This window comes from Meleagris gallopavo, chromosome 15 (assembly GCF_000146605.3).
Source record: "Meleagris gallopavo isolate NT-WF06-2002-E0010 breed Aviagen turkey brand Nicholas breeding stock chromosome 15, Turkey_5.1, whole genome shotgun sequence".
In the NCBI taxonomy this organism is placed as follows: Eukaryota; Metazoa; Chordata; class Aves; order Galliformes; family Phasianidae; genus Meleagris; species Meleagris gallopavo.
In genome coordinates this window covers 1,633,016-1,643,659 of record NC_015025.2, presented here as the reverse complement: position 1 = coordinate 1,643,659, position 10,644 = coordinate 1,633,016, and the positions used below count along the sequence as shown (strand labels likewise).

The 10,644-nt window shown below is 46.5% G+C and overlaps 1 protein-coding gene across 2 annotated transcripts in view; it reads right to left on the bottom strand.

The window, feature by feature from the left end:
- Window positions 1-1,773: 1,773 nt before the first annotated feature.
- Window positions 1,774-10,644, bottom strand: part of ECSCR (endothelial cell surface expressed chemotaxis and apoptosis regulator) — a 19,047-nt gene continuing 10,176 nt past the window's right edge. Inside the window, exons 1-9 of one of the 2 annotated variants that reach the window (XM_010718853.3) lie at window positions 10,371-10,609; window positions 9,793-9,906; window positions 9,395-9,442; window positions 7,570-7,617; window positions 6,886-6,984; window positions 5,715-5,813; window positions 5,099-5,135; window positions 3,909-4,008; window positions 1,774-3,386 (exon numbers count right to left, since the gene is read on the bottom strand). In XM_010718853.3, coding sequence (XP_010717155.1) covers window positions 3,378-3,386; window positions 3,909-4,008; window positions 5,099-5,135; window positions 5,715-5,813; window positions 6,886-6,984; window positions 7,570-7,617; window positions 9,395-9,442; window positions 9,793-9,906; window positions 10,371-10,416 — 600 coding nt within the window. In that variant the 5' untranslated portion in view covers window positions 10,417-10,609 and the 3' untranslated portion in view covers window positions 1,774-3,377. Of the gene's footprint in view, window positions 3,387-3,908; window positions 4,009-5,098; window positions 5,136-5,714; window positions 5,814-6,885; window positions 6,985-7,569; window positions 7,618-9,394; window positions 9,443-9,792; window positions 9,907-10,370; window positions 10,610-10,644 lie in introns of those variants that run through there. The other variant, XM_010718852.3, reaches the window with a different exon arrangement.

The window sequence follows — 10,644 nt, the reverse complement described above, 5'->3', positions numbered from 1 at the left end:
GGCGGCAGGGGCGCCGTGACGTCATATGGGAGCTCGGTGACCTCATAGGGTTTCCCCTGCTCAGGGAACACCTCCAGGGACCGTGACTCCACACCTCCCTGCGCTGCTTGAGCCACCGCCTCACCACTGCTTCTGAGAAGAAACGTTTCCCAGCCTGACCCAACCTGGTGCAGCTTGAAGCCAGCTCCTCTCTTGTACCGCTGTTTGCTGGGATGAGCTCCCCCCTCTCCCCCCCCCCACTGCTTCCTGTCAGGAGTTGTACAGGGCAATAACAGCCTGCCCTGTGCCTCCTCCAGACTGACCAGCCCCCGTTCCCTCAGCTGCTCCCATAAGACTTGTGCTTCAGACCCCTCGCAGTTCCATGCTCTTCTCTGGACAGGTTCCAGGTCCTCAGGGTCTTTCTTGCAGTGAGGAACTCAAACCTGAACGCAGCCTCACCAGAGCTGAGTACAGAGGGATGATCACACCCTGCTCCTGCTGGCTGCACTATTTCTGACATAAGTCAGGTTGCCTTTGGCCTCCTTGGCCACCTGGGCACACTGCTGGCTCATGTTCAGCCACATGTCCACCAACACCCCCAGATCCTTTTCCCCCACACAGCTTCCAGCTACTCTGCCCCAAGCCTGTAGAACTGCATGGGGCTGCTGTGGCCAAAGTACAGGATGCAGCACTTGGCCTTGTCAAAGCTCATCCCATTGGCCTCAGCCCAGCTCTCCAGCCTGTCCAGGTCCCTCTGTAGAGCCTTTCTACCCCCAGGCAGATCAACACTTCCCCACAACATGTTGTCATCTACAAACTTTCTGAGGGTGCACTCAATGCCTCCATCCAGATGATCAGTAAAGATTTTAAACAGGACAGGCTCCAGTATTGACCTCCAGGCAACACCACTTGTGAACAGCTGCCACCTGGGTGTAACTCCATCCACTGCCACTCTCTGGGCCCAGCCATCCAGCCAGGTGTTTACCCAGGGAAAAGTGCACCTGTCCAAGCCATGGGCTGCAGCTTCTGTGGGAGAATGCTGTGGGAGGCAGAGTCACAAGGTTTGCTCAAGTCTACGTTGACTACTTCTCCTCCCACATGCCAACTAAACTGGGCTAATGAGCTGTGAGAGAGGACCTGTGGATGCCATGGCTGCTGATAGTAATAAGTTGGTGCCTTCCACCACTGCAGCTTGCAGGAGTGAGCCCAGCATGGGCTATGCACAGCACCCAGGGGAGATCCCTGCTGTGTGCTCCCAGCTGCACCTGGACGTCGGGGTCACATTGCTTCCACTGTTTTAATTCAGTTCTTTCTTTTGAACAGTGTCAGAGCTTTGTTTTGCTTTTGGATTTGGTTCAATTGCAGACTAGAACAGGTTCAGTTTGTTTTTTTTTTTAAAAAAGACCCTTTTTAGCCAAGACCCTAGAGAGGCTATGGGAAGAAAGATGATGATTTCAGGGGAAGGAAAACTAAAGCAGGGATGAGATCCCATGGGACAGCCCTATGTAGGTCAATATGGCTTGTTGGGAAGTGGGGGGAGGAACCGGGCACTTGTTTGATATTGCAGGTGTGCACGAGACAGTTCTATGCTGTGTTCAACCTGCTTGTGAGCCTCCATGCACTGGATCACAGGGCTGAGATCCGCAGCTTTTTGAGCACACCGAGCTGGGCATCACCTGGGAACTAGTGTTTACACAAACTCACCTCTCTAGAAGAGGTAGGGTTTTACTTTGCTGAGAATTTTACCAGAAAAACTTCACTAAAAACAAAACAAAACAAAACAAACCACTTATAAAAATACCTGATGTATATATATGGTAAACACAGAAAGTCTATTGGCAATAATCTTAATAAGAGTTGTGAAAACATTGCATTTATTATGCTGAGCACTTCATTGTGTGCTGCAAAGCACAGCTACCTTTAGCACTGTGTGCTCCAGTAACCGTCTCGTATCCATCCTATAAAATTAGATCAAGCTAAATTATATGTTTCACTGGACTGTACAGGGGAATGTGTGCAGTGATACCTGTTTTGCCTGCTTGGATAAATCCTTTTTCCTTGATTTCACAATTTACCTTCAGGGCTGATAGATTTTGATGCTTGTGGTAGGAGAAATCAGTTTCTCAGCATACTGCTGCCAAGTAAATGAGGTGCTCCAAGGACTCTGACTCAGGAACTGGTAGAGCTTGAAGCCAGGAGTCTCACGAAGACAGGCAGAGGCAAAAGCAGTTGGAGAGTTAGTGCTTTAGTGCATTATGCAGCTGAGATCTCCAAAACTTCCCAACAGAGCCTTGTTTCCATTACAGTCATGTGGAAGCTGAGTATTGATGACTCCATCATGCCCGTAGCTCAGCTGATAGGGCTGTATTTTGCAGTGGGTAGGCAGTGATTGGCAGCTGGGCCCGAGGAGCGTGGGCTGTGAGCCAGCCAGTTCCTGGGGCGAGCTGTGGCACTGCACAGCTTAGCAGAGCACTGTTCTCATTATCACAGTGGGGATGCATCTGCGGTGCTTGTAGCTGCAGTAGTGTGGGGTGCTTAGAACCACGGGTGTCTGCTTCTCTGGTCTTTTGGGAAGCTTTGGGAAAGCAGCAGTACAGAAGACTGAAGCTCGCCCAGCAAACTCAGGCTGCTGAACTTCAGGAGTTGGAGTAGCTCAGAATTTTGCTTATGACCACACAAAGTCCTGGCAAAGCAGTGGTGTCGCTTTTGTACTTCAAACAACTCTTCTTCATTGTATGTTGAACTTGTGGGAAGATGCCGACCCGTCTGCCTGAAGCTCAGATATTAATAACGAAGCCTTAAGATGGCAGTTTGCATTTCAGCAGCACCTTTAATTCACGGCTCTCCAAATGCTTTAGAAACACTGGTTAACATATCCTCACAACGGCTCTGTGAGGTAGGTGGGCATGGTCACCCTGACTCCCTGCAGAAGGGGCTTGGAGCAACTGTGCTATGATTTGACCTAGCACTTGAGTATTTAAGTCCTATTAGGCCTTCAGCTTCAGACCATGCTTTTCTAATGCACAGGTTTAGCTCAGTGGGGGTCTACGCTGATTAACTGTCTGCAAGGCTGTGGCTGTCTGGCACAGGCTGTGAAGGCCATTAATCTAAGACAGCAGGTTTTTAGCTGAGTAGTTGGTTCCTTCATACTTCTTGCTGCTGGAATAACCTGAGGGTCTGAAGGGCTATCAAAAATGCAGTTAGATATCAACCATTGAGTATGACAGGCTGTAGTTGGAGAAAGCCCTAATCCCTCCCAGATGGGGAAACTACTGTATGTGTATTGATCAGGAAGAGCATAATAATTTACATATAAAGTCCATCCTTGTCCTTTCCCCAGAGGAAAAAAAAAAAGCCTAGAAATTCAAGTGTCAGCTTCTAGTTCTGGATTGTTGGTTTCATAGCACCTGCAAAGAAAACAAAATGTGGTACATCAGCAGCCTATTTGGGCTGGCGAAAGAAATTAAGCAATGTGGGCCCCCAAACCAAGTCTAAGAGCAAGTTTAGTTTTAAAACCAACAATGCTATAAATTACTCATGTGGAATGGATCTGAGAGGACTGATAGGAATGTGATCCAACATCACAAACAGCTCTGCAGAGCAGGAGTATATGGGAAGCTTGGACTAGATGGGGGGACATTGACTTCAGAAAGGTGATTTTCTCTAAACTTAATGACTGTAGCTCTGGCTGGCACCCATAAGTATGAAATATTTGAGTTCAAGCAGCTTGGATAAACTTGAAACGGGCACCCAAAATTTCACCAGGCTCACTGGAACCTGGTTGGACCTGTAGGAGTTTGCTGGCAGCTGCTTGTTACTACATTTCTGAAGGGGTAAAAGCAAAGGAGATATCTCAAAGGCTCGCCCTTATCCAGCAGGAGAAATATTCTCCAGCTTACTCTCTAAAAAGCAAGGCTTAAAAGGGAAACCTTTTCTGATGGTGGGTAAGTCATGCTGTTGTTCATATTGATGTTCTTCATGGAGATCAGAGTGATGCTGTTGTCCTTCTCGCTTGTGCCTGCAGAGCAGCTGTCGATGAGAGAAAGCATTAATTACTCTGGAAAATAAGAAGGGAGTTTCTTCACACAGTGAGGTAAACAAACAGAGCTGAAGCCGGCTGGGATGCTGGGACCAGGGCTGGTCTCAGTTCTGTTGTCCCAATCCAGGCACACCCTTAGTGCCAAATTCCTCCACTCCTTGATACTTCTGCTCATGTATTGCCAGGCCCCAACTTTTGAGTGAGAGGTACAAGTGTTAGGAAGGGGGGATTTGCCTTTCTCCCTACCCTGAGGGCTGGATAGGCGTTCAGTGCCAATGGAGGCTGGATGGCGTTGGGGATTAGGGTGCCTTAATGCTCCATCCCAGTGGTTGCAGATCACATAGATCATTATCATAAGGGGTAAATACAGGAACCACTGATGCTGATACAAATTCTCACATAAATATTGAAGAACCCTGCTCCCTGTGCTCCCTGCATCTTTCCAAAAAGGGAGTATTACCCAGGTGGTAATAGATAGGGAAGTAGGAACAATGTGCAGTGATACCTTTTCCCCTTTTTAGGTCCTTTCCAGCTCTTGTTTCATGATGCTTTCTGTGTGCAGCTTCTCTATTTGGGCAGCAATGATTCTTTGTGGGGTACACACAGATCATTTTCCACTTGACGTTTTTCTTCCAAAGGGCTCTGAACTGAGACCCCTCTTTATCCTACTTGTGTTGGTAACAGCAATAGTGGTATTGGAAAATAACTGGGGGGGAGGAGGGGGACCTAGTTTATTTTTGCTGAGACTACTTTGAGCTTCAGAAGCCCAAGGTCAGATCTCAAGTCTGTATCTAGGCAAGTAAATACAAGCAAACTGCTTTTTGGAAGCTGATGAACTTTCATTGATATCAGCACAGCTGCAAAATGAGGCCCCTAAGTGTTGAACTTCTACCTTTGATTCCATCAGACACAGGATGAGGTCTAACAGCACTGACTGTGTTTTTCACCTATCTCAAAGCCCTGAAATGCTTTTTTTCCCCCCCGTCTGATGTAACCAAGGTTGCCTTTTTCCTGTGCTGAAATTAGTTGTGCAATAAAATATAATTTTCAACAGGATATTAATAATGTGAGCAGCCTTACCTCTCTGATACCATGGAGCTCCCTGGCTTCTGTTTGTCTGGAGGGAGAAAAGCAGTTGGTGATGTGCAGGTGAGAAAACATCGCAGCTATGCAATAAAGTAAGTCAGCTGTATTCTGAATCATGTTATACAGGGTTATAAATGAAATCCACACGACATCAGAGTCACCACTGGATAACTGAGAGTTGATTAGAGAAAATGCTTCAACTAATTTAACATTATGCAGGCAAGAGTGAATGCTTTGCTGCCTGTTTAATTGCTGGCATCCTCCGGTCTTCTGACAGTTACCTGCCTTGCTGTAGAGCAGTCTTGCCCTCTAGTGGGCAGTGCTTAACGGGAAATAGGATTCTGAGGGAAAATCAGTGTCAACCTGTGATTTCTGCAGGAAATCTGCACGCTTAGCCGCGTCAGATACAGCAAACTTAAGGCTGTTTCCTTGTGCACATGGGTCTGGACTGAGGCTCCATTCTAACTATGATTCAAACCTCCCCACTGGATAAGCTGCTGTTTTTGTATATGTGTGCATGTGTGCGCCTCCATCATTTTGGAGTTGCCAAATGAACTTAGAAAACAATGACTTTTCAACTAGAGAAGGGCAGGCAGCCCCAGACAAATACCTTCTGAGTCCTTGGAGCGATTGCACTTGAACCTCAGGCTGACCACGCTGACGAGGATGATCACAACCACAACCAGGATGACTATGAAGCTGATGACACCTGCGGATGGATGAAGAAACCTTCTGCTATTGATCTAATAACTCTCCTGTCCTTGTCTTCTGGGGCAGTGCAGGGTCTGGACTCTCACCGTGATTTGTGTAGGATATCAGTATTTTCATTAAAGCAAGCATGGGATGTAATAGGTAGAAAAGTAAATAGTTACTGGAGTGAGTGACCTAATCTTGTGCTTTAGCTTCAGAGGGCTTCTGGTGCGTGCTCAGTTGATAAGGCAGCGATAGGAAGGCAGAGGTCAATTGATTACACTGGCAATTAATTAGAGTCATCATGTCCCTGTTGCAGTTGAGAAATCTTATCCTAAAGGTGTGTGCAGTCAGATAAATACATAATATAATGGAGAGAAGTGAGTTATTGACTTTCAGCAGTGTTAGCTATCTCATGGACCGGCGGCCAAGCACAGGTTTGATTCTGACATCTGGCAATTATCAATTAAACTGTGCCTTGTTAAGGTGGTTTTAGAGCTCTTAGTGGGACAGTACAGCCCAATAAAAAGTGGGTATCTTAAATCTACCCTGTGCCCATCCTTAAAGCCGTTGTCTGGATAAGTTATAGCATCTCTTGCTCCATCCTTGCACAATCTCTGAGTGGTGTGGAGGAGTTGGCTGCTTCCTGCTAAGCAAGGGGGAAATGTACAGATGGAACAGAGCTAAACATGCTTTAAGGATTAAAACAAAGTTGTCTAAGCTTACAGAAAGGTATGACATCTATTGTATTCCTTTTCGGGGAAATTAGGGCATAGAATGGGGTAATTTCTGCCCAGGTCTTGCTCTGGGAAGAAGATCCAGAGTTCAGGCTCAGCCACAACACACTCTCAAACTCCTTCCTTGTTAGGCTGGATATGGCTAGGAGTGTTTATTCACCGCTGTGTTACTTGGTGGTAACAAGCCTTTTTCTCAAGAGCTTTCCCTTGCTCTCTGAAACCTCCAAAATTGGGCATAGAAAATGGAACTGAGGAGAGCTGTCCCAAGGGAAATTTCTTCAAGGCTGGGTGTTCTAACCTGCATGAGTTGACAGAACAGGTTCCCTCCTTTCCCCTGGTTGCACAAGACCTTACCGAAAGCTACCACAGTCAGTGGAGACTCGTATTCTGTTGGAGTAGGCATGGGCAGAGAGGAAGAGATTTCCAGTGCTGGGGTAACTGTTCTTGAGGTGCCTACAAGAGGGGGAAAATACCGTCATATAAAGCCTTTTTTCTAAGGTTGGGAAGAAGATTTCTAGTGGTACTACGTGGTCTAACTCTCACTCGCACTTTACTGAGAAGAGAATAACTGAGGACGAAGGGCAGCCCCACCAATGTGAACATCCTCAGTGGGAGTCAGATTGCATTGGTGTGGCTCTACTTATCAACAGTCTGAGAAAGTGATTCCCCACCCACAGGCTTTTCTGCTGGGACAGCAACGAGGAAGCTGAGCATGGCAGGTAAAGCACTGATCTGGTACGTTTGAGGAAGGAGCTTGTCCTGCCTCCTCATCTTACAGCCTTTTGCCACACTGTCATCTTTTCCTGCTGTGACTCACAGCCACTGTACTCAGGCATGACGTTTAACCCCAGAGTGCTGCTTCTGCAGAGCTTTGGAGGCTTTTGAAGGGCTAGATGGGATGGCCAGCAGCCCTTGGGTTCTTCTTATCTCTTCATCATAATGCCTGAAAATAGCAGAGCTATGGCATTGCTGCTGGCTGTAAAAAGGGCTGTGAAATATCTACTGATGTCTGTTTCTATGAGAGAAAGGAGAAAGCACCTTGAGTTGCTGCTGCTGTAGTACTCTCTCTTCTCTTGTACTCTTCACCTGTGCAGAGGAAATGCAGAAATGAGTCTTCTCCTTGAATGTTGCATACTAAGCAAAAGAATGAATGTACGTGCTGGAGAGTGGAATGTATTCACAGCATGGCTGGTGATGCAGGAAAATGGGAAATTCATTCTCAGGCTGAATCCTTCCCACCACAGGATCATAGAATCATAGAGACTGGAAAAGACAACTAAGATCACCCAGTCTGACCCCAGCCCACGTCCACCATGCCCACTAACCACATCCCTCAGTGCCACATCTCCATGTTTCCCAAACACCTCTGGGAATGGTGATTCCCCCACCTCCCCGAGCAGCCCATACCAAATGCCCTTTGTACTCTTTTCCCATCTTTTTCCTTCAGATAAAGAAATAAGAAATTCAAATAGTCCTGTCTAAGTGCTCAGATTCAGTTTCTGCAATCACTCATGCATTTTTTTGGCAGGTATAGGAGTTAAACACTGGAATAGTGGGAAAGCTATAGATTTGCTATTACTCATAAACGAACAAACAAACTGATTAGGGGAAGCAGCTCTGCAGAACATGGGTATGGATCAGCTGCTTGGCTTGTTTGACTTGAAGATGAAATTAGTGGGCATGTCTTGCACGCTGTTTTATCTAGAAGTAACTAAGCTAATTTGAGTTGAGCTAACTTGCCCAATATACATCCAGCTGTGGCAGCACAGAGGTTTTTCCAAGCAGGGGCTCCAGGACCTTTTCTTCTTTTCTCACCCCCTTCCTCCCAAAAGCAGTGCTGGCCAAAGTAGGTGCTGCCAGGAGAGGTGTAAATCAGCTCCTAGGCACAGGGTGGACAGCTGTGTGGAACTGGGGCTCCTGCCTTTGGGAAAACATCAGGGTTTGGAATGTTCTTTTGCCAAAAGTCAGAAGAATGGAGAAATACTGTGAAGTACCAAATTGAACTGGTTAGAAATCAGCAACGACATGGAGCACAGTGCTCCTGAGAAGCTGGAGCAAGTTGTACAGCTACCAGCTGCATTGTTTTCTAGCAGTCATCAAACCTCTTGTTTCATTCTGAAATGGTTCTTTCAGCCACAGGTGGAGGACAGAAGCTTTGTGTGCTGAGCCTGCCATGGGTTCCTCAATCCTGGGAATTGCTGAGACTCACTCAACAGGAGCTCTGTCTTTTGGAAGCATCAGCAGCGTTTCTGTAGCTGAAGATGTATGGAGCTTTTCAGCTGAAGCAGGGTTATAATGAATAGCAATCTGCTGTGATGTGAAGGGCTCCTGGCTTAGCTGGGCACAGACACGCTGCTCAGACATCTGTCAGGCATGGCTGACCATGGGTTTTTAACCTTGCATGAGTGAGGGAAGATCTGAGAGGCAAAACAGTTTTTCAGTCTCAACAATTCTAGGGCTGAGTCTTTAGTGGAGAATCCGATCAGATCTCAGATTTCAGTCTTCCCACTTATTTGGATTCTGTCCTTACTCTGAGAAAACTCTTCCTGAATTCTCTTACTTTTGCTTAAAAGCCAGATTAAACAAACCATCAGAGCAAAAAGAGGCTTTTTCAAAGGGTGCTAAAAGTGCCACACTGTTCCTAAATGTAAATCAGTCCTCCAGCTGTTCAAGTTCATCCCAAGCAGGGGATGCAAGAAGATTTCTCTTGTGTTTTATCACCGCCTGTAAGGATAGCAGAGGTGATTTTGGGTGGTACTGAGGGCTCAACACCAAGAAAGAGTAGTGCTTAAATAACCTGTGCCATGTAAATAAAGCAAGCTAATTGCTGTGAGATTGTCTGCACCTATAAAAAATAAAGTACCTGGAGTTGATGGAGTTGTTGTGTTTCTGCTTCCACTGGACTTCTCATCTGGATAAGGAAAACGTGGCAAAGGAGAATTAACTTCAGAAGCTGCTGCTAGTTATGCTACAGAGAACTGTTGCTTACAGGCATGAAACAACAGGAGGGGAACTCCAAACTAAAATCAAGCTGTCCAGCTGCCACATCCAGGCCGTGCACATCCAGCCATGTGTATTTGGTGAGCAGGAATGAGCTGCTTTTTCAGCAAAAGCTGAAATGTATTCAAAAGTGTGCTGCATTGGTAGCACGGTATGGTCCAGTGGGGGCTTTATATGCACCCACGTTTGCATGGATGAGAAAGGATGCATAGAAGGTCCCACCTGAGCAATAGTTGGGGTTTTCCCACCTTGTGTACTTACCTTGTGCAGATGATGTTAGCAGGGTTGGAGAGACTGAGGAGGATTTTGTTGTGGTGGTCTGGTCCATGTGAGTGAGATTCAGGTCAGCTGGTGCTGCTGACTTCACTGAAGCCTCTGTAAGGTAAAAGTAGCATTACTTTAAAGAGCTCTGCTCAGTGGGGGGCATTCCTTCTGCAGTACGCCCTCATGTTCTTTGGGGGCTGTGGGGAAGCAGCTGGCCCTGCTGAAGGAGTCAGGGTTTCCGTGCTTTGCTTCTTTTGGCAAGATTGGCTGTGTGAGGAGGTGAGCTGGCAGAGCTTGGGATGCACGCAGACAGCCTGGCTTTCCTACCACCTCTTTTCCCCGCTTTGAAAATGAAGGGCTTTATCTCAAAATAAAGATAATTTCTTTATGTATGTTATCACTGGACGCTAACTGGCTCGAGCTGCCTGGCACCCATGTGTTTATTTGCTCGTGGTGTGAAATGCTAACTTCCATGTTTCATTTTGCTGAGTCTCTAAGCACAAATCATTTATTCCTTGCAGCCTGGAGGCTGACATCTTCCTCAGCCACATACTGAAAGGAGCCAGAGCACGAACCCTGCAGATCCAGAACGAGATAGCAGGGGAAAGGGAATGCTGTCATCTCCAAGAAGTCCTCTCCAAGAAGAGCAGATCACCAAGGTGGAATCTATAGGCAAGTTACTCATCTAGGTTTGTGGTTTTCCAGTAAAATGAGCAAAAAGTGAAAATGGTTTTAAGCTTTTTCCTTTTATCCAAATGCTTCACTGAAATGTTGAAATGGGAAGTCATTCTTTTTCTCTTTCTTTTCCTCTTTTCCTCTTTTCCTCTTTTTCTTTTCCTCTTTTCTTTT